This window comes from Xenopus tropicalis, chromosome 4, assembly GCF_000004195.4.
Source record: "Xenopus tropicalis strain Nigerian chromosome 4, UCB_Xtro_10.0, whole genome shotgun sequence".
NCBI classification, from domain to species: Eukaryota; Metazoa; Chordata; class Amphibia; order Anura; family Pipidae; genus Xenopus; species Xenopus tropicalis.
The window spans coordinates 123,307,896-123,331,843 of record NC_030680.2 but is presented as its reverse complement, the minus strand read 5'-3'; the positions used below and the strand labels follow the sequence as shown (position 1 = coordinate 123,331,843).

The following is a 23,948-nucleotide window of genomic DNA, read 5'->3' as shown; positions in this document are numbered from 1 at the left end:
GCAGACGTAGTGATGTTAAGATTATCAGTAGTAGGAAAATGTTTGTGTAATGTCTTTGACTGCTAAAGTGATAAGAGTCCTGAGTAAGGGCTATAGGCTAGGGGTCCATGGATCGGATGATAGGCTTTCCTATGCCAGCGTTTTTACCCAAGTGGAGAAAAGTGGTTCTGCTGTCATGTACCCCCTGCTCTAGATCCATCGAAAGGCACAGCATCAGCCTGCGTGGGGCTGCACGGAGTGGATTTACCATGGGCAACTAATCTCCTCGTGTGCCATAGCCCTTAAAGGAGAAGGAAAGTCAAAGTCACTTGGGGGTGCCAAAATGTTAGGCACCCCCAAGTGACTTTAATCTCTTACCTTTTACCCTGGGCTGGTGCCCCTGTACGGAGAGAACAGCACCAGCCCGGGGTAGCAGCGAACGCTTCCTACTTCCTGTAGCGCTGAGCGTGCATGCGCAGTAGAGTGAATAGTGGAACTTTAACAGAGAAGTCGGCTTCTCACTCTACTGCGCATGCGCCTGTCCCAGACAAACAGCAGCGCGAGTAGGAAGGAGGAAGAGGAGACGCTCGCAGCTACCCCGGGCTGGTGCAGTTTTCTCCTAACAGGGGCACCAGCCCGGCGTACAAGGTAAGCGATTAAAGTCACTTGGGGGTGCCTAACATTTTGGCACCCCCAAGTGACTTTGCCTTTCCTTCTCCTTTAAAGTGTAAACATTTTGAAAACTTCTGAATGACTGATCTGTATATGCTTTAAGTACTGGCAGATGCCAACCCCAAATGGCTTCCAGCTGTAAGTATTGGCAGAGCTCCTTGCTACAAACCTTTCTTAGAGAGGCATAGAGCTTTACAGACGTGTAGTCCGTGCGTGTGAGTCCAACATAAGGAATTTCCCTTCCGTCTAGCTGAAACTCCATTTCTTCATCTGTATCCTATAGAGCCCACACACACAGGAGCTACTTCTCTATTCCTAGAATCTCTTACAACACACAGGAAAGGCTGACATGCAGGCTCCCACCAGCTTCTGTGTAGCCTCCAGGCACTCGTGATGAGCCGGCCAGAGCAACAACACGGCGGCATGGAACCAGGTAATGTCAGTGGGAAGATTATGGCCAGAATTCTAAGGGATAATGTAATGAAAAGCAGTTGGGTTAGGGCGCACTGGGCGTACTGTCCGCTTCTCTCCACCTTCATTTTGTTTGGTATTGGTTGCTAGTGGTAATTGTAATGGCGCTGAGCTGCATGAGGATGTGGACATAGGGCAGGACACTCAGATAACTCCTTTAGGGAATGAGGCTCTTTATTGTAGCTTCAGCTTTACCAGTTTTTTCAGAATTACAATGGTACCCACCCTGAGGAGGATGCCAGGGCTGGGCGCTGCTACTGCCGGTCACTGGAACATGTGGGTACAACTGTGATGGTTACAGCTGGGCAGTCTCTGGGATCTTCTTTGTGTATAAAAAAGACTAAAAAGTGGAATCTTTGGCAGCCCACAGCAAGTAAGGGAGCCGCCCCAGTCGTAAATGCAGAACAAGGTTTGATTCTTTCTGTTAAACCAAAGGCAACTTTCAGAGGGGGCCAGTCACATGACTTCCCAAGCAGGCTATTGTAGGAATCTATCCGACCTTGAATTGTGATTGCACCAATCACAGCTAATACTGCTGGGCCAATGGGGTGCCATTTTGGTGAGCATGCCCAGTTTATTCTGTATGGATACAGACAGTACGCAGCTCTTACAAGGGGGACTTGGGGCCAACTATGTATATTGTATTAAAAAGGGTCCTGGCTTTGATTGCCCTCGCAGCAGGGGTCAGTTACCTCGGGAGAACAGAATTTCAGGCTGGCTTCTCATAACATTGCACAGAAATAAACAAAGACTGGAATTTCTGTACCATTTTCCCTGCAGTTACAATGGGGAAGGGGAGATTTTTTTCTTCAGAGTACAAAAAAGTTGCTTTATCACAGTAACTGTTAAATGGCTACTGCCAAATGGGGCTGATTCTTGGCCTGAGTTTGTATCCGATCCACTGGTCTCTGCTCCCTCCAGTGTCTTGATAAAGGTCCTAATGAGGACCGAAACGTCGGTTTTAAAAACAATATGTTTTCAATAAATTTTTGACAAAGTATTGAAGGGTGTGCTGGCTACGGACGATTATCATTTTCTATATATATATATATGTCCTTAGAGCAGCAAAGCCCTGTACTTAGTGCTTCTGGCATTAACTACAAGACTTATAGCAAAACTATGGTATAACGTTAAAGACATATTATATATGCATATGTACATATATATGCAACCTAATAGCAAAAGTCTTCCTTATATGTACAGTAAGCACCATTTGCCAGTGTTCCTTCCACGAGTTTCTTCCCTGGCATCTTACACATTTCACCAGTTGGGTTTCATCAGAACCTTGGAACCTGCTGCAATGAATATTGGTGTTTTGAGAAAAAAAAATATGCAATGCATGATTTAGCCTTGACACTGGATTTGTGCTGGTTTGTTAAATGAGCCTTTGGTTATTTTTAGTAAATTCCTGTGATTGGGCAAAATTTTGTTTGTCACAATCAACATATCATAAGGGCTGGTTTTAGGGTATGGCACAAATGGCACAAATGGCACTTGGCCTGCTTGCAATGCAAATGGCTGCAGATTGAACAATGCTTATTTATATCATTTTTACTATCTTAAATAGGAGCACCAGCCTTCCTGTATTCTCCAGTCCTGGCAATTTAGAAATTGCCCCAAAACAGATTTTATCTGCACATAACATGGTTGCAGACTCTCTGTTATCGTACTTAGAATATCCAAGGTATGAAATAATTATTCAACTCAAATCTCACCTAAAGTGGACATCAGGGTGAGGTGCCCTGTTCAATGCTTTATCCCACTCCACCACTGGGGGCCGCACTACTGTTGGGTGACCTTTGTTTTGTATTAAAGAAGGAGCAGTGCTTCAAATCACCCAAAGGGCAACAAAGTGCATAAACACACTCCAATTTATGCAGTAGACTAGCCTTAAAAAAAGCCTGCAGTGATAAAGAGTCTTCAGGCCCACCTTCAATTGAAGACAACAGTGGGCCCATTTATCCAAAACTTTCTGGGGCAGACCCCCTTTGCTGCAAGGCTGGGGGGTCCTATATCCACCGCTCTTCAGCCAGAAGGGGGGAAGAAGTGAACCTCAGAAGTGGTCCCAGCAATGTCTGTGCCCTTAGCAAGGCCGGGTTCCCGGGGGGAAGGAGCCTAATGGGCACACTTCTCAGATCCTCTGGAAAAATGTGGAAATAAAAGTGCCAGGTGACAAAACTGGAGTAAATAAACAAAAAAAAAATAATAAACAAATGGGTGAAATGTCATAAAAGTGGCTGTGTGTGGCCCAGGTAGATTTTAAAAATACTCATCACCCTAGCCAGAAGCCTGGGGTTGTGTGTTGAGTGTTTTGGTGCCTTTATGACAAGTTGCAGTGCAATGCTGTGAGCTCAGACAGCTGGGTGACCTCTGTTCTGCTCAGAACAAATAAGCACAGGTAAAAGGAATCCTTAGTAAGGGGCACAGCTCGTTATTTCAATGAGACTTTTCATGGCACTTTGTGTATCTTCTGTATCTTATAAATAAATGACTCACTGCAATTTAGAGGAAATACAATACCTATCTTTTCAGCAATAACATTGCAACACCAGGGATTTAGTTCCTCTTTGAATTAAAATTCAGCAACATTTTCATCCTTGTTATTTGCAGATACAGGATTTAATAAAAGACATTAAAGGGTAGATTTTTTAGGGATTGTACGTGGGGTTAAGGTTAATCAATGGAAATAAACACAACCGAGATCATAATGTCACTTTGGTTTGCTTGCATTGATTCATTTTGTTTTCTTAACGCAGGATTATTTTCCCATGAGCATGGTTTTTCAAAGAATAAAGATCTCGCCAGGTTTTAGTTTGGCTTCTGCAGACTTGCGCACATGCCCAATATTATGCTTTTTGTATATTATTATTGCTAATATTATTATAAATATTATATTATACCAGTCCACCTGGTGTTGATTCTGGTAATCAGTGTGTGAGTGGCGTCTGTGCCCAATTCTTCAGGCGCAAGTGTTCTGTGCCTATTGACGCTGGACACAAAGGGAACCCAAGAGTTACCGCTTGGTCAGGAGTTGGTGGCAGCTTCTGGGCTCCCATGTGTCAATGCGCTTGATTTGGAACAGAAATCAGGAAACGCATTGAGCACAACTATATGGAGGTGGGAAAAGCACATTTTGACATTATTCATTGCTATAATTAATGAAGGTGCTTTTACCCTCAACTGGGTGGCAATAATAAAAAGTGGTTTTATGTGCAACTGACAGTTGATAAGGTTTGGGGGCTGTAACTGACATGAGCCCTGTGATGTCTTCTCTACCACCTGTTCATCGATCCCTCCCACACCTGTCCCATGCACAGAGCAACTACAATGATGCACCTGTCACTGCACATAAGGAGCACATTTCTACCAACAAATGCTCATGTTTGCATTTTCTGTCCAAAATCCACCCCTTGTGCCATGTGTGCCGTAGGCCTAACACTGCATCAGGCATATTGAAGAATATCAATGAAGAATGCTCAGAGTGCTGATGTCTCACAAGAAATATTGATGTAGGTGGTTAGCAGGGACGAGTCAGAGGTAAACATTATCAGCCAGGGCCAACTTGAAAGGAAAGCACATAGTAGCCAACAGTATCAGTATGTATTAGTATGGCATAGAAATCAAAACTGACAATTCTTTGATTATAATTCAGCTGCAACAGGAATCTCAGCCACGTGCAGGCAGGTTCAGTATCTTGAGAACTTCACCCAGAAAGATACTATGGCTGAGTTTCCATGTCAGCGTTTCTAATATTTAGGTAGTTATGTATTGTGTTTCTATTATACAGATGGTGATGGGTAAGCTTTCATCTTTCTACCTGACACAGAACTCTGCTGATGATGGGGCGCCCCAGTGCTACCTGGCAGCTGCATGTCCTTGTTTACTCCCATCTCTTTGTTCAGTTGATTCAAGGTTTGTATATAGTTGGCACCATGCTACAACAGAATGAAACTTTTCCCTATTTCCCTATGTCTGTGCAGTGGATAGACGATCCTCTTCATGTTCCTGCTGTCAGCACTTGTAGCTGAATTGGTTGATCATTTTCATCATGTACCGAGCTCCTCATTACTTTGCCTCAGGTGGAAACAAATCATTTCGATGTCCTTGGATTACACATTGCGTTCAGAGTTTTTTAGTCCAGGAGAAGTGAAATTAAAAGTAATAAAACAATTTAAATAAAAGTTGGGCCCCAGCAAGGGTGGTGTTTATGTCATGCCTGCTGAGTAAGGTTATCCTATTTATAAAAAGGAAATCACCTGAAATGTAGGAAAATGTCTGCACCTGCCTAGATGTTCTGCATCCCTGTAACAGTAATGACCAAGGCCTTCAAAGTTGTGCACAGGAGCTCCCCATCTTGGATTGTTAAAAGTGTCAGTGACACTGCACATGCTCAGTCTGCTCTGGGCAACTGCTGAGAAGCTAAGCTTAGGGGTTGTTGCAAATTATCAAGAAGAAATAATTGGTATTAACTGCACTGGTTTCTGAGCTGCCATGTAATGTGAATCTGAATCAGTTACTAATCAATCTTGTATTATGACATTTATATTCTATATATATATATATACAATATACTGTGCCTTGGTCCCTAAGCTCATATAAGTGCCAGCAGCACAGAGCATGTGTAGTGAATTAGCAGAAAAGAAGATGGGGGGCTACTGGGGGCATCTTTGGTGGCACAGATTTTCCCTGCTAAAGGTTGTCACTTTGGGGTGGTGCAGAACCCCAAAACAATATGTACAACATTTGTAGCCCATTTCTTTATTGAACTTTAGTTAGCCATTAGCGTGTCTCCACCCAGTGTTGCATGACAACCCCTCCAACCTCCACCACCAGGCTCCTGGGCAGCTTTATGCCAAAGCCTAAAGCTTTGTAGTGGGTGCCCTTTGCCAGTCAGAAAATCAGCATACTGCTATTTTTCAGCATCATTTCACTTTCAGTAACTACTTATAGTCTCTTATGTGCAGCCTTTAACCTTTTGCTGCATTAAATACTGAAGCCTCCACCTACAGCTTGGAAGACAACCATCCAGGTTAAAATAGTTTGTGTGCACAAGAAGAGGATGATCACCCCAAGTTACTGTTATTTTGAAGTCCAGCATTACTTTAGCCTTGTTCATGTGCATCCAATCCAGTAGCTGGGGAGAAGACAGAATGGGAAATGGTATAATTAATAGTTATTGGTTGAGACCAGCTTGCATGATGCATCTTGGCACCCAGCAAATTCTGTATTTACAACTGCTGTTTACTTACCACTATGGTAAAGTAAGAGAAAAGTCCACTAACAGGTTCCTACTAGGAGTCTGTTTTCTAACCAAGCCCTTTCTGCACACAGGGTCTCCACTGCTCGACTCTTTAAACTGTGTCAATGACTATTATACTCACTGGAGGTGCGAATGGAGAGAAAGTGCGGCAGCTCGCAAGCTTCTTCCCATGAGCCTCTATCACTGGAACACCCTACATAGGTACAGTATAAACATTTATACAGGTGAAGGGCAACAAACATCCACATGCTGCACAAACTCTTTAGCGCCCGGGGCCTTGGCCTGTTTGCTCTTAATATACTGTTTGGTCTGACCCCTCTAAGAGTGACACAACCCATACTCTGACAATGACAGACTTAACTTGCACCCGATTCAAGTCAAAAAGTAAGTGCAATTCCATCTTGTTTGACGCAACTCACTGTGCAGCCACAATTATGGTGGCGTAATGGTAAAAAAAAAACCCACTGCTTTATGGGCAAAAAACACAGTGACTTGCTTCTGAAACTTCCCAACTAAGATATAATTACCCCTTATTGGGGGCAGAACAGTCCTATTGGGTTTAATTAAATAATTTTTAGCAGATCCAAATTTTGGAAATATCCCTTATCCAGCAGTCCTAAGCATTCCAGATAATAGAGCCTATACCTGTATTAGTTTGGATACTGGGGGGTTATATTTTGATTATAACAGTGTCTAGCTGAATTCCTTTAAATAAAGGATAGGCGCATATACTGTGACAGTTGGTAACTGAGGTTGAACCAAAAATTCAATCAAGGAAAAATGTAATTGTGACCAAATCATCCACATACAGAAGGAGTAATGCTTCAGAGGTTTTACCAATTAGGAATCCAATCAACTAATATTATCTGGGTTATGAGATTGTTTGCTCCCACACACAATATAATATTACAATTTGACTTTCCATCTAATTGGCCATTCTGGAACTATAATGTATTGAGCGTGGCCATTTGAAAGTAGGGCTGAGGCTGAGTGTGACTCCTTTTCATGAGTAATTCCTTACAGAGTTTATATTTCTAAAATCAATATGGCAGAATGAAAGACACCAACATGTATAAAAGGGTGCGATGTCCTTCTGGTGCAAAGTCACTTCTTTCACTATTGTGTACGTATGAAGCAATCACTTTGCCCCAGATTTGCTAAGCATCAGAGTTTTTACCTGGACATCGGGGCTGAGGAATTTCACCTGAACTGAACTGATCATCCCTTCTCACCAGCACCAGAACTCCGTGTGTCCCATTCCAGCAAGGTGAGGGCCCAGAACTGAGAATGAGCTGTAATATAAATTCCGACTTTATCATCAACGTGAACGACAGTTACACCTTCCTACCGGAGAGAGATGTGCACCAAGGGGTTACCATTGTACCAGCCCTAAAAGGTAAGAAGAGGTTCAAAGGCTTGTACACTTTATAAGAACTTCGGTAGAAATAATAGGGGAAGAGCCTATTCATGTAAGAGAAAGTACCTGAGTAGTCAGTGGTGTAACAATAGGGGGCAAATAACCTGGGGCTTCAGGGCTTTCCATAAGGGCCCTGGGGAGGACATGTTACACCCAAACTCAAGTTATTTCAATTTTAATTTTCTGTTGCTAAAATTTCTTTCGATCTAAAGTGACCACTTACTGAAATGCTCTGATGTGTATAGGAAATTCTCCCTTTTTTGTTAAAAGTAATTAATTCATTATTTTTTTTATTGCATACAAATTAGTCCCATTCTTTGCTATGCTATGCTTATTTTCTTACAATGAGCACAAGAATTCAACAGAGGTTCTTAGTTTGGGGCAAAGGAAAAGTACTTATGTGATTGAACACGGAACCTTTTGCTTCAGTTATAAATGCTAATAAACGTTAATAAAAACCAAGCTGCTAAATTTGCTGATATCTAGCTCCGTCCCTTTGCACTGCTGGCTGCTACCTGCCTACTACTCACTTGTAAGTGACGGATCAGATATATCCTAGTAATGAATTTCCTTAGCATCCGAGTGTAACACAACAAACACAGGGAGTATTAAAAGTCCCAGGAACACATTTTTTTTTCTGAAAGACAATTAAAAAAACTGTATTTTTGTAGTAAAGCAACTCATTAAACTCACATGGTTTTGCTACTGTGTTATTTGTAATTAACAGCCTTGGGGGCTGCCATATGTGAGCAAAATGAATGAGCCCAATAGCCTGGTGGAAGAATGAAGGTGACTTTGTGGACATGGGGTGGGAAATGTAGAATTATTCCCCAACCCAGTGTTATTTTCTCAGGCTTCTATGATGAATATGTATCCCTGATGGCTATTTCACACACTCTTGCTACACTCTTCTGTGGTTAATTAAAGTGACAGTACACACCCTTTTCAACATGAGTTCAATGACTAGAGCTTGTGTAAATCAGAAGATTATCAGAAGATTAAAGCTGACCCAAGATTGGATCTAGCTAAGTAGGTAAGTTGATAACCAGTATACAATCCTCTTCGTTCACCCTCTGTTGCAACTGTTTTGTTCATTGAGTCCATTATGCAGAGGGATTTTTTGTACACTGGTAATCTAATTATCTTTCTTGCTGTAAGGATTAACGGGAGATCAGCGCACGTTCCTACCTTCAGATGCGCCAGTCCCCAGTCTCCTCCTGTACAGCACACTCCTGACAAATGTGCACACGCATGCGCAATAGGGTTTATGCCTCTCGGCGCTGCTGCTGACGTCACGTTGGCGCCAAATTCAAACCTTAAAAGTGCTAACTTGCTTGTTTTCCTTGCCCAAGCTGGTCCTGACTTCCTGGTTCCTAGCTAAGCTCCAGTTGTATCTGATTTACTGGTTTTGACTTCTTGCTTGACTCCTGGTTTATGATCCTTGCTGCCTGCCACTGACCTTTGGCCTGACCTTGACTTTGATCCCGGGGGCCCCAAAAGGGCTTCGGTGAACACCAGGGTCAGCAGGACTCTCCTGCCTTACCTAAGGGGTTATTCTTGGCAGTTTCAGGGCTCCTAAGCATACAGTCTGTAACACTAGCAAGGACCAAACATGGAGTAGCTTCAGTTTCACTGTATGCAAATAATATAAACCACAGATTCTTAATGATGGAAACAATAGGAAAAAAGTATATTCAGTACAAGCCCTATTCACAGAACTCATGTTTAAGAAGGGGATGTACCACCTCTTAAATCCCTCATATAAGAAGCCATCTGAGAACATGGTCTTGTCACTACAGAAAAAAAGACCAGCCAAAAGTACCCAGTGAGTGGAGTTATACAGGCATAGTTACAGTAGGGAAAACCTCTAAATCTGCTTATATACTGTACAGAGAGCAACCAACCATAAGGCTATGGCAGTGCAATTCTCATCGCAATCCTGCAGAAAAATATCAGTGTAGACTGTAAATTTTACTGACAGCATCACATTGATGTACGTGATAGTATATGAGCCTCATAGAATTTACAGACAAAACTTGTATCCAAGAACAAGGCCATTAACAATTATTTTTAACATGTTTGTGATTTTGTTATATTTTTTGCAGTCAGGACGTCCCCTCCCCAAGGGCTTGTGAGTCACAAGTTGGAAAATGGAACAGTCATTCTGAGCTGGAAGAGCCCTGTCCCCTCTGACTTCCATTTGACCATGTTCTACCAGATTGTATACCGAAGGCAGGGCTGGGAGGCATGGAAGGTAAAATAAGGGGGGGAGAGGGTGTTTTCTTGAGGGGTGTACCAACCAGCCTGCACTAAGATACAGTTCTCACTATTCAGTCTGTTGGAGTTTAGCAGTAAATATCTAACTATTCTGATTGCAGAAATCAAGGCAACTATGAATGAAACTGGGGGTATATAAATAAAGTCTAATAGTCCTGCTGAATTGCCTCAGAACGTGAAAAGTCAGTCTCCCAGTTACAGTTCTGCTGTGGGAAGGAATCAGGGAATAATGGTTATACTGATTAGTCAGTTTCCCATTGGCTGGAGGCTTGAGTTTCTGTACTGGTCAATTGTCCAGATTTAGTGTAACTAACCAGCAGCAGGTATTGTTACACATTTATAACACATGGAAACATGTTTTCTCCTCATTCAGTTTGCTTCTTTCTTCCTTTTGTCATTTCATCCTCGATTAAATGCTACCTTCTTCATTTCACTCCCCTTTTGTTTCTTCTTTGCCCTTTCTTCTGTCTTTTCTCCCCTTTCCTTCTTTCCTTCCTTTTCTCTATTTTGTACACTGCCATATTGTTGTCATTCTACTCTTTCTAGAGGTAAATGGTTGGCTTTGGTAGAAGCATAGGAGAGAAAATGTTTGTGTGGTCAGGATGGGCAGCTGCTGCCTGGGTCCACAAGGAGCTTTCCATGTGCCCTTGGGGAATAGTCCCACCTTGTGTTCCGTCCCATTATAGAGAGCAAGTGCAGAATTATATAAGGATAGAGAAGTTTCATTAAATGTGTCATGAATTTGTGTTACATTAAATACAGGAAAATGGTGGGTACTTTATGCTTTAGTTCAGTTATATATGCTAATAAATATTAATAATGTTATTGTAGTAAAGCAACGCATTAACCTCACATGGTTTTGCTATGTGTTATTTGTGATTAACAGCCTTGGGGGCTGCCATATGTGAGCAAAATGGATGAGCACAAGTAGCCTGGTGGAAGAATGAAGGTGACTTTGTGGACATGGGGTGGGAAATGTAGAATTATTCCCCAACCCAGTGTTATTTTCTCAACTTCTATGAACATGTATCCCTGATGGCTATTTCACACACTCTTACCACTCTTCTGTGGTTACTTAAAGTGACAGTATACCCCCTTTTCAACATGAGTTTAATGACTAGAGCTTATATAAATCAGAAGATTAAAGCTGGCCCAAGATTGGATCTAGCAAAGTAGGTAATTAGATAACCAGTATATAATCCCCTCCCTTCACCCTCTGTTGTGACTGTTTTGTTCATTGAGTCCATTATGCAGAGGGATTATCTGTACACTGGTAATCTAATTATCTGTCTAGCAAGGACCAAACATGGAGTAGCTTCAGTCTCACTGTGTGCATTTAGCTCAACAAGGATGAAATGACAATGGTGGGTACTTTATGCAGAGCAGTTGCCATACAATTAGGTAAATGTGTTTCAGTCACCTGATATTGGGACATTCGGCCAATGTCGATCATAACAGCAAGTGCAGGAATGCATAGCAACCAAAGGTTTGATTTAAAAAATTAACCAGCCAGCTAAATACTACAATACTATACAAACTTTGCATTATTTCCAATATTACCATCTGAATGTTATCATCTGAAGAATGTTTTATAAATCAGTATCTTCAGTATCAGTAAAGCCACCGAAACGGACATTCAATTCTTCATGAACTTCTTCGGGGTTGTTGAATCAAATGTCTATAACTGTGGGCAATAAATAATTCTTGTTCTTGTCAGTAAGAAATGTACGACATAATACACGTTGATGATAAACTTCCAAAAACACTTTTAGCATTGTTCTATGGCATATTCTATTATTAAGACTAGGGTTGGACTGGCCCAACAGGACACCTAAAAAAAGCCAGTGGGCTCTGGCCCTCATGCCAGCCCAGACCCGCTCCTTGCCTGAATCCCTGGGCATTCTGCCCCTGACCCCCTGAATCGCGGCCGCAAGGGCCAATACAAGGTACATGCAGGGGGAGGGGATTGTGGTGTCGGTTGGACCTAATGACTGGAGCAGGACACCCTGGAAGGGGTGTGGGAACCCCTAAGTGGCAGCCCTGGTGGGCCCCAGCCCCCCCACTGTCTGACACTGGTTATGACAGCTAGAAACCTAAGAATGGAAGATAGTAGAAAAAGATGTTAAATGTTTGAGTAAATAACACTCAACACTAACTTCTACACCAACATATTTGTATATTATTGTCACCACTGAAATAAGTGTTCTCTTGTCCCACAGGATTCAGCTTCTGTTTATGTGATGAAGGAACTGAATGTGAGTCTCAGCCCCCACCTGTTTGTCCCAGGGAGCACATACATCTTCAGAGTTCGCGCTCTGCCCCAGGAAGGAAAGCACCCCAAGGGTTCCTGGAGCAAATGGAGCAAAAAGCTAACACTGAAAATCCCTGGAGGTATCTTGTTATTTAAAACAGCACATATTAGTCAACTCCTTACAACTTGACACAAAGTGACTTTTTGTACATTTACACTCAGAACTGATTGGATATGACATTTAGAATGACAGCTTAGAGGAAGATCTCTATCACCTGATCAGGAAGTGGAAGCTGCGAGTATCCATTCCTGTAGCTAAATTGGTTATAAATATGACTTGGTGATCAGGGCAAGCAGGAAAATGTCATGGGATAACCACTTGCATGGGCAGCTTTAGCTTCTAGAAGCAAAACAAAAGAACGAACTAGTAGCTCCGTCTTTCATAAATAATTGTCTTTCTCCACAGGTGATGCTGCAGCCCCTCATAACCTGCAGTGTGAGTACAATGGCTTATCAAATATGAGGTGCACTTGGGAGGTGCGCAAAGAGGTCACCCTGTCAGTTTCCTATGCTCTGTACTACAGAGAGTTGCCTGGAGGGGCTAAGAGTAAGGCCCATAATGCCTTTGTCCGGTGAGTTTACTGCTAGTGTGAAATACCCCAGTGCATGTATTGCTGAATACAATCTGGAAGCTCTGCAAAATGCAGGAGGGGCTAAATGCTGCCATAGATCACTGCTTTATATTATATATTGGGCCCGTGGGGGTCTGTACTGGCCTTTGCGTACTTAAATTGCCAGGGCCTATTTTCAATCTCATTCTAGCTTGATGTGAATGTTAATAATAAAAAAAAAAATATAAAAATATAAGAAGGCTGGTATTTTTTTTCAGAGAGGGTGGCAACCCTACATACAATATGTAATGCACATTGCTCTGTACCAACTACACACACTTGTTAGTTAGTACCTACATAAACACAACCTTTACTCTATTATTAGTAGACTGTCTATTCTAAATTCACTCCATATTACCATCAAAAATCCATAGCAAAGTTCAAGCTTCATTTCTGCTGAAACCTTATACAAACTGCTGGTATGAGGGACACTTACATTTATAACAAAAGTAACTTTCTACTTCCCTTTGAGCGACCCCTTCCCTGTCTGCTCCTTTATAAATGTAGAGGACTGACCATATCTCCTACATTGGAATTTGTGGGGAAAACCCCTAGTTCCTTTGTTCCTGTGTGTCTCTGTAGAGAAGAAAACATGTTTTATTATTATTATTAATTATTATTATTATTATTCTTTACTTACATAGTGTCACGAGGTCTCCCATATTTATAAACCCCCACTGGGCAGAGTAAATGGTATGGTCTGGTGTAATAGGGTGTGACTGGGGAATAATAGGATGTGGTTGGGTTATGAAGGCCTGGCCAATAACCTGCAAACATTTGGTTTGGGGAGGTTGACACCCAAGTTTTACAGAGATCATTTAATTATCAGTCTTAGCCCCAGTGGATCTAACAATTGAATTTCTATGCCATAGACATAATCATGAACACTGCAGTCAGTTTTATTAAGAGCCAGTTAACCCGACTGTGTAAAGAAATGGAAGTATAAAGAGGAAACTCTCATAAACATGGGTAAAACATTACATATTCACACTCTAAGTTCATATATAATTATTTCAATGGTATCTGTTTTCCAGACCACATACATATGAATGTCTTAACAATTAAGTAGGTTTTTTAACATTAAAATGTATTCTTTCATTTATAGGGAGAATGTATGTGTGCCCAATAAAAAGGCTAAAGCTGATGCACCATATGTAACTTACAGCTGCACCGTGGCTCTCACCCCTGAACAAGCACATAGATCATTTTCTATCCAAGTCAGACCCATGGTGAAAGACAAGACATTCATACCCAGTGAAACCGGTGAGTACCACTTATTTAGAGTGAGTCTTTATGTTTATATAAGGGAAACAAATCCTATAAAACAGACATATACAGTTAATGAGATATAAAGTTCTGATGCAGGAATGCGGGATAGACCTCCCTGCATGAAAGAATAGGCCAAAGGGTTTCCTACCAACCAATCACTGCAGTGGACTCTCTTTGGCGTAGCTCTTCGGTATAGCAACCAATGGCACAGGCAAATGTAACAGCAGGTTAAAAATTTGTTCCAACTCTAGTAACCAATAGCAACTACTAAGACCAGTGAATGCTACACACTGACTGGTTGCTATGATAAGGAGTATAAGAGCCAGGAAAAGGTGGCCATACATGAGGTTGCCAAATGAGCAGATATTTTCCCAATAGTATGTCCAAACAAGGTCAAACAATCAAATTAACGACGACTGGCATAGGTGTTGTTGGACCGAGGATCACATTAATGCTAATTTTCAGCCAGATTTTGGGGAGACCTGCCGGGGGGGGGGGGGGGGGGGAGAGCACCCTATGACCATTGCATAATTGCATCTTTGAATGCAAACATAGTTTGTTTTATGGCATGCAGCTGTGTATGTTAATATGCAGTGATTCCTTAGCAACATTTCCCTACAAACACATTTTGGGTGCCTTAGTCTCCAACTGGTGGAATATTATAACTGCATAAAGGAATCTTCATCTGTTTCTGTTTTGCAGTCCAGCCTCAGCCACCAAGGAACCTCAAAGTAGAGGCGTATGCAGACTCTGCATTCATGTTAAGGTGGAGCGCTCCACTTTCAGCCAGTACACCACTCACTTACCAGCTATGTTATTGGAAGCAGGTACGTCCTCTGGATAATTTTCTATTTTAAGGACATGCTACGCCCTGAATATAGCCTACCTGTGCCATGGTTAGTGCAATGGTAACATTTACATGTCAGTTGTACTAAAATCTTACACCAGCACAATATAAAGAAATGGCATGTTACTCATGGAGGAAAATGAGTACCATTAAAGCCCTACTTTTATCACTGAGCACGCTCCCCCAGGTAACCAGTCTCTGCTTGCACAATGATCTGGGAATTCTACCCCACCTAACAATCCTCATTGAAGGAATGAAATATCTTATGTTCCTTGACCATGTGTTCCCGTATCGAGCCCAGTTTGTGTAATTCAACACGTGGTTTTCCACGGCTAGGCACACTGCAATACTCTTGCCCCACCTCCTGCACTGAACTCTTACACTCTGAAGGGGTAACTGTATATATTACATTATTAGTGGAGTCCTCTCATTATAATTATCAAGGGAAACACTTATACCCTGACTGTGCCTTCCTCCCATTTGGATTATTAAACTCAGACTTACAATTCCACCTACTAAGATGATTTTCCTTCTACCTCTGCAGGGTGATCCAGAGTGCCCTTCAGTCTCTCTGCTCAATGTTTCTGGTAATCTTCAAGAATATTACATACAGGGCTCCGACCTCCATGAATCGAGCAACTACATAGCCAAAGTTCGAGCAAGAAGTGATGGGATCTTTAAGGGTCCCTGGAGCGACTGGAGCCAACAAAATTCTTGGAAGACTGAAAAAAGTAAAATGAAGTGGCCCTTTGTTTCCACTATTTCCCTCTTCTCCTTGCCTTTGCTTATTTGCTGGTCCAATTATTTTCACAAATATGTCCCATTAATATATTAATAATTTTTCACTACTCTTCCCCCCCCCCACGGCTTTGTATGAGTGGATCTCCTTCCTCTATTACAATCCACAGTTGGCTTGTTTAATCATTTATAAGATATTTCCAGCCTTCGGTTCTGTTGTTGAACTACAGACAGGAAGCCAATTTACAATATTGTCTCATTATACACTTTAAGGGGAATAATTAACTTTTGAAGATATAGTTTTTCACCATGATTACTGGGTGCACTATATTGTTGCTAATTATGGCTGCTGAAGTGAAATAAATTCTGTAAGATACCAATAGGGGCAAAGACTTGTATTGATTTGTGCAGTTATTATGCAAGGCTTGCAACTGGGCCTCCATTCTTCCTTTGTCCCTTTCTGCCTAGATAGAAAGCTATTTTGATGGCAAACAGCTGTCAAAAGTGACCATTACAACTAAAATGCTTATGCCATAAAATGCCCTGCTATTCAAAAGCATCTTTAATGTTATACACAATTATAGACTGAGGAGGGAGGAGGAATGTGACATCTAGAAAGTGCTGGATGGAAAGTGAAAGTAATTGACTGCCCCTCCTCTATACCTGAGGCATAGAGGCGGGGCAGGCAATGCATGATTGACAACCCAGATTTTTAGACCTGTTTATAACAGGTACTGATGTTTTAATTAAAAAAAAGAACTTGGGTTTCATGTTTAATTTCCAAGGGACTTTTGTTATACAGCTTTTTATGTCTGGGTGGCAGGTCACCTTTACTCACCTCTGAGTCTACCACTGCCAGGGAAAAGGTCATTTCATTGAGCTACAATGGAAGAAAACATGTAAAATGAACTCCCATTTTACAAGAATTTTTGTACATAAATAATAGGAAGGACTCAGGGTGAAGATGAGCTATTAGTGGACAATGATGGACCTGTAAGGGCTACAGGTTGCCAGCTCAAGTGTTTGGCTACCCCTTAACTAACTTTCAGGATCATAGAAGATCCTTCTTTATGATTCTGGGAGCTGTAACTGTAAAATAGTATAACAGCATGAACTGGACAACAGAGAACATGGCGTCTTCTAAATATTACCCTAGATTGGCCTGCCATCAAACTCTAATGAGAACACAGAGCTAATTTCTATAGCAGTGATCCCCAACCAGTGGCTCAGGGGCAACATATTGCTCCACAGCCCCTTGGATGTTGCTCTCAGTGCCCCCAAACCAGGTAGTTATATTTGAATTCCTGACTGTAAGCTGATAGTGTGCATAGAGGCTGCCTAATAGCCAATCACAGCCCTTATTTGGCTCCTCCATGAACTTTTATGGTGCTTGTGTTGCTCTCCAAGTCTTTTTACATTTGTGGCTCATGAGTAAGAAAGGTTGGGGATCCCTGTTCTATAGGAACACCTTCTAGGAGCCAGCAGATAAGTGCAACCCATGATTCTTTATAATTTTAGAGGGCCAGATACAAAATGAAGGTAAGATGTGGTGATCCTGAAATTATCTGCCTAGACTCAAGTGCCCCTGTTTATCAAGTCTCAGTCCCAGTGTCAGGCCATTATGGAGCAATAAGGCCTCAGAGCACTAAGCATTGATTAACTAGAGATTTACTAGTCTAAAAAGTATTTGCTCCATACAGGCATCATGGCGTGCCTTTTTTTCCTGTTTTATTTAAGTTCTCATTGGTTGTTCTTGACACCTTCCATTGTCATAAAACCACAGTAACACATTAGGTTGTAGGTCTCATTCAGTTGAAGATATCATTGACAATGCTGACCTAGAAGGTTCTGTATAAAACCCCAAATAAGATTTCTTTTCAGACTGTAGAAAAGCATTCATTGGCCCATTCAAGCTGTTTAAATAACCTATGTTGTTCTTTCAGAAGATGGCCAGATCATTTTCATTGTGGCACCAATAGGTGTTTTGCTGCTGCTGGCCTGTTTGTGCATTGGCTATAAACTCATCAAGAGGTGAGTCCTCACCAGCCATGTTGGATCATTACTTCAGTCTTTGCTTTTCTCCCTTTCCCTCCAGTCATTTCTCTTTAATGTTTTTTCTTGTGTTTAATTTAATTAAAGCTTTTGTTTGTGTTACACAGTGTTTTCATATAGTGAAACTGTCAACTTTTATTTTATTTGCTGATTAATATTTCTGATATCTTGTGGGATTCTTTGGCCTCCTTCAACATCTATTCAGCCATTCAGCCACCCAAAATGGATTACTTTACCTTCTTCCTGAACAGGGAAGCCCAATCTGCAAGACTTTAGCTCATTCAAGAAAAGCTGAAGCAACAGGGCTAGGATATACCTGCAAAAAGCTGTTGGTATTTGAAAAAGGCAATGGCTGATCCTATAGATCTGAACTCAGATTCAAAATAGGCCCTGTCATTGCAAATACATGGAGACTCAAGGATCCATCCACCAGCCCAATAAGTAGTAACTGTCTATGGCATTTGCCAGAATCCACAGATTGCCAGCCCAGGCCTGTCTTACTAAACCATTTGAATGGTGCTGCACTATTGCTTTACAGAAAACTGCAATTCTTCTTTTCACATAAGCCCTCCAGTCGGTGACCCTCTTATAAGTGTCTGTGAATAGAATAATGCACAATAACAACTTTAAGACCTTGTTATACTAACATCTACTGACAAAATTTAACTTTCACTGTCACATGTGTCATTCTTTTCATCAGATCCCAAAAAAGGTGGGAAGGTTCGTTACCAAACCCCAGCAAGAGTAAGCTTCTAAGCAATTATCAGGTGGTGAGTACAGAAAGGAGCAAGGATATGTTGGCAGTGGTACAAGTAAAGAACCTGTTATCCAGAATCTTGGGACCTGGGGTTTTCCGAATAAGGAGTCTTTCTGCAATTTGAACATAAGGAGTCTTTCTGCAATCTCCATACCTTAAGTCTACTAAAACATTGTTTAAACATGAATTAAACCCAATAGGATTGTTTTGTCTCCAATAAGGATTAATTATATCTTAGTTGGGATCAAGTACAAGGTACTGTTTTATTATTACAGAGAAAAGGGAATCATTTATAAAAATTAGAATTATTTGCTTATAATGAAGTCTATAGGAGGTAGCCTTTCTGTAATTTGGAACATTCTGGGTAACAGGTTTCTGGACAACAGATCCCATACCTGTATACAGACATAAAATGGCAATGTTAATAATGAAGAGGGTTGGGAAATAAAGGCTTTAAGATAGGATCAGAACAATGGAAGAGCCACAAGAATTGGATACTGAAATAAATTACCTTTTCATCCATTCATTTAATTAGTGAATACATAGATAGATAGATTGATTACTGTGTGCACAAAACACATGTGTATATATAAATAATGTGAAAGCTGCTCTCTAGTGATGAGCGAAATTTTTAGCCAGGCATGGATATTCAGCGAATTTCCCCATTTCACCATTGGTGGATTTTTTTAGTGAATCGGGTGCAAAAATTTGCTGCATAAAAATTTGCTCCGCAACAAAAAATTGGAGTGTCCGTCAAAAAATGACGCCATTTTGGAAATTTTTTCAAACGTTTACACATTTTTCTGCGAAACAAAATGGAACAGATTCGCTCATCACTACTGCACTCCTTTAAAACAGGTGCCCAGAACCAAAAAAAAATGTAATACATACAATGAAAGTGATCTACACGCTGTGCTTTATTCCATACATTTCACCAACACTTCAGCTCCTGCTTGGGGCCTTTTTCAAGGTTAAATAATACAAAGTGAAACATGCCATTTATACCATGTGACAATTATTGACAACCAATCTCCTCACATGTCCATTAACTATACTACTTATCCCAAGCCAACTACTTATACATAATATATTGCCAGTGAATCTGTATAGTTATATCAAACAATACCTTTAACAAAGTAATGCAGCGTATATCCAAAATGCCTTTTTTAACATTCATGTGTCACCATATACCTGTACATAGTGAGTTTCCAGTTAATTTGTGTAACTATATTAAACAATGCTTTTAACAAAGCATTCCTTAACTTCTTTTTAAATATACTATTTTCACATCAAAAACACTTTTGACCTAGTGTAGTGCATATATGATATGACTGTGACCACTTTCATTATATATATATATATATATAATACACCAATAGGTCCGCACTCCCTTTAATTAATCCTTTAGGCAAAATGAGCGGGTGCTACATAGAGTTGTACCTTGTATATTTCTCCAAAAGTTATGTGCACTCCAGCGTAGATCAATTAGCTTTATTAATAACTTACATCATAGCTCAAACATCGATGATGTTTGAGCTATGATGTAAGTTATTAATAAAGCTAATTCATCTACGCTGGAGTGCACATAACTTTTGGAGAAATATATATATATTTATATATATACTGTATATGAATTAATGCAAATATATGGAGAATACATGTTCTCTGCACTCAGTAACCTGCAGAGAGATATTTTCCATTTCATAGGGTGGAATAGGAAGAGGAGGAAAAAATAAATTCTGAAAGACAATTTAAGACAATTTGATCACTTTGTAAAGACATTATTTCATCATATCATATTTTTCAACTGCTTTAACCTAGTACTGAGTTTTCCACCGCTCAACCTCGGGTTTTCGTACAGATGCACTGTAGCTTGCAATCACAGCTTCATGGAATACATGATTGATGACTTGCACATAACAATTCTTAGAAAATGAGGCACTTATAGAAAACATACCTGTAAGCGGATTGGATACATGCCTGAATGGGTAATAGCGTAACCGTGTTTCTTTCCTTGGAAGGGGCTCTGGCATCCAGGTGAATTCACATACTTCAGTGAAGAATACCCTGGTAATGAAGAGAGGCCTTGCATCTGCTTCCCTCAAGGGTAATATACAATAAGATTCAGAGGGCACATTTTATGATTATGTATATGAAAAGAGCTTTGATCTGTTTAAAAACTGACAGATGGAAAACTCCCTAAAGGGAAATGTAGGAAATTTGTGGGCAAAGTATAACCTGACTGCCCTTACTATAGATAGCCCCCTTATGTGATGCCTCAATTGAGGTCCTCATGTCTGTCCTTCTAAACTCATTCTTGGGTAAACAGTTTCAGTATATTAGTTCCTATATATTATAAATTAAACCTTAATTCAGTCACTTGTCTCAAATTTTCCTGAATTTACTGAAACATTGATGGCTACAAATATGTACTAAGTAAACAACAGTACTTTCTGCCTTCACTTCAAATATTCACTTTAAGTGCTAAGAAAGCATGTCTTGTTATTAAACATGGAATCCACCAAGTCCCTAGTGGGGTAAATACTTTCTAAGGCTGAGATATAGACCAGGCAAACTGATGCAAAGCTCAATTGCCTTATTAAATGAGTGGTTAATACAGTGCCATAGGCAGAATTCTGGCTGCTTTCCTTGAGTTCATTTATAAAGTCATTCTATTAGGCTGTGTAGCAGCAGTACAGCAAGCTTGCTGTCAGCCATTATTCCTTCATCAGTTTTATCTCCTGTCTGCTACGAGATTGCACAAAATTGCATCAGCCAACAACATAAAAACTCAGAAATACTGTATTTACTTTTACTTCCACCAAATTGTCTGACCAGTTGGTCCATGGGCATATCATTAATATCAATGCAGTGTTACCACATATTAGCCATATTTTGTTCATATCTGACCGATTTATCTGATGAATGGTCAGTTGGATATTCCTTTCCATGGCCACTTTGGGATGGGCTTTATACTTCTCCAGGTTTTTACCACAGTCCAGTTCTTTTGTACAATAACAGTGTGATTGTGGGCACACACTAACTTGTGACGCCTGCAACTTGTGCATAATGCACCAATATGTATGTAAAATAGTGTCTAAATTAGTGCCACGTTGCATGCTAATTGGGGGCACATAGTTTTGCAGTCTGGTCACTGTTGACGAGTCAGTTGCAGCTAATGACACAACCCACTATGGTGGGAATCCACAAACTTTTTTACCCATGAGCTGCATTGAAATGTAAAAAGAGTTGGGAAGCAACACAAGAATGCCAATTTCCCTAGGGATGCCAAATAAGGGCTATGATTGGCTGTTTGGTTACCCCTATGTGGACTGGCAGCCTACAGGAAGCTCTGTTTGGCAGTACACATGGTTTTTATGCAACCAAAACTTGCCCCAACCAGGAATACAAAAATAAACACCTGCTTTGAGGCCACTGGGAGAAACATTGGGGAGCTACATGTTGCTCACAAGCCATTGGTTGGGGATCACTGCACTAAGGGAACCCCACATTCTCACCACAATTTGTAAATAAGCATTTACTGTATGAATAAGATTATTGTGGGCTCAGCAATTTGAGCTAGCATCCATAGCATCCATTTTTTAAAAATATTGTTTTGCCCTAAAATGGATTTTGTTTTTGGTGCAGCCTTACTCATTTTATTGTTAACAAATCTACCTATTTCTTTGTTGAAGCAGTCAGGCACAAAAGGTTTGGGACACAGAAGAAAATGCAGAAAAAACAGCAACGGAGGCCAATTGCACCCAAATGGAAGCAAGTCTTGTTCCCTCACCTACAGAAGACATGGCAGAGGACCAGCGCTCTATACAAGATCAGAGTGATCAGAGTTGTACTGGGGAGGGATGTAACACTACTGGGTTGCCTCATAACACTCCAGCAGAGCAGGTAACCAAACAACAACAACATAAAAATCCCTACCTGTTGTTCACCCGTGCTCATTCAATGTCAGATTTGGTAGGCGAGAAAATACACAGCTCGGAATATTTTACTTTTCCAAGACCCAAAGGTGAAAGTTTTGGCGATCCCTGGAAAATGGCACCATCTTGCCGGCCTATGTCTGCTCAAGAACCACTTGGTTATGTACTTGGGATGGGAGCACAGCCATCTTTTCACCCACCAGAAAATCAAGTTCAGAAGGGCCACGATGTGCAGTGTAACAGTTTTATTCCCGTTCCCTCACCCTCACATGCACCCATGGAAGGGCCAATTCTGGTAATAACACCAGATGGTACTGGGCCACTGGTGCTGAAGCAGATAGGGGATTATTGCTTTTTCCCAGGACTCAAGGGAAGCCAGGAGAAATTAGAAGGAAAGAAGGCACAACCCAGTGAGCACAAAGAGCAGCAGATAATTCCAGACTTACCTCCGCATGCTGTAAAAGCATTTAAAGTTATGCAACGAGGTTACTTTGCTTTGCCACAAACCTGAAGCCCTCGTCATATTATATCATTGGACTTCGAAAACTTACAGAGGCAGCTCCTGTTACTCTATTATATTCAGAAATGCATTTGTGAAATAGCATGTACAACTGGGGTATTTTTTACAATAGCATTGTATACAGTATAAAGAGATTGGGGTTCCCTAAAACATAGAAAATATAACCTGCTATTTTCTTTGCATAGACTAACTGGCTATTGCTGGATTTGTCTATACTAACAATCACTTATAGCCGGCATATTACTTTGTTTCTATGTATATTTTTGTATCTAACTTGAGATCGCGTACAAGGTACTGTTTTATTACAAGCAAATCATTTTAAAAAATATGAATTACTTGAATAAAATGGAGACTATGTGAAATGGCGTTTCCATAATTTGGAGCTTTCTGGATAACGGATCCCATACCTGTATGTGTGTGTGTGTATATATATATATATAACATCCTGGAAATATAGACATCTTGCATAAGGGACATCTGGTGCTATCGTTGCTAATGATACTTCTCTTCTTTATACACACAAAAACAGCTATGCATATCTTTACAATAACTATCCATTAAAGATTTCCCTTTGTAAAGTCTCGCCAAAAGTGTAACTTATTGGTAATTCGTTAAAAGGTCTGTCTGCTCACTTTGAATATATCTGTCCTCAGCCTGCCTTCAGCCTTCATCTTCCAAATCCCACAATTCCCTGCACACATGATATCAATAAGGAAAGGAACATCACAGTCCAATGCATTGTGGGTTATATAGTCCCTGCATGCTGTCTGTAAACTGTGGAGAAGTTGTTACAATTTATAACATCAGTGTTTTAGTCCCTCCACCCCTG

General features: G+C 40.8%; 1 protein-coding gene across 3 annotated transcripts; it reads left to right on the top strand.

Annotated features, from left to right (window-relative positions):
• The first annotated feature begins 893 nt into the window (after window positions 1-893).
• Window positions 894-23,481, top strand: csf2rb (colony stimulating factor 2 receptor beta common subunit). 3 transcript variants are annotated; one of them, XM_031901093.1, is made up of 14 exons: window positions 894-1,084; window positions 4,910-5,034; window positions 6,454-6,583; window positions 7,618-7,778; window positions 9,905-10,053; window positions 12,296-12,467; window positions 12,794-12,959; window positions 14,104-14,261; window positions 14,970-15,094; window positions 15,659-15,845; window positions 17,799-17,883; window positions 18,605-18,674; window positions 20,683-20,768; window positions 22,357-23,481. In XM_031901093.1, the coding sequence occupies exons 2-14, from the start codon at window positions 4,959-4,961 to the stop codon at window positions 23,108-23,110; spliced, it is 2,319 nt and encodes a 772-aa protein (XP_031756953.1). In that variant the 5' UTR covers window positions 894-1,084; window positions 4,910-4,958; the 3' UTR covers window positions 23,111-23,481. The 3 variants fall into 3 exon arrangements, with proteins under 3 accessions (XP_031756953.1, XP_012816950.2, XP_012816951.2); XM_012961496.3 differs by having other exon boundaries at window positions 896-1,084; window positions 17,796-17,883; XM_012961497.3 differs by having other exon boundaries at window positions 897-1,084; window positions 17,796-17,883; window positions 22,360-23,481.
• The last annotated feature ends 467 nt before the right edge of the window (window positions 23,482-23,948 follow it).

Excerpts from the sequence above, each read along its gene's own strand:
- csf2rb (XM_012961496.3), top strand. The coding sequence starts at position 4,959 with ATGATGGGGCGCCCCAGTGCTACCTGGCAGCTGCATGTCCTTGTTTAC. Across the intron at positions 14,262-14,969 it reads ATTCATACCCAGTGAAACCG|TCCAGCCTCAGCCACCAAGG; the intron begins GTGAGTACCACT and ends TCTGTTTTGCAG. Across the intron at positions 18,675-20,682 it reads TTCTAAGCAATTATCAGGTG|GGGCTCTGGCATCCAGGTGA; the intron begins GTGAGTACAGAA and ends TTTCCTTGGAAG.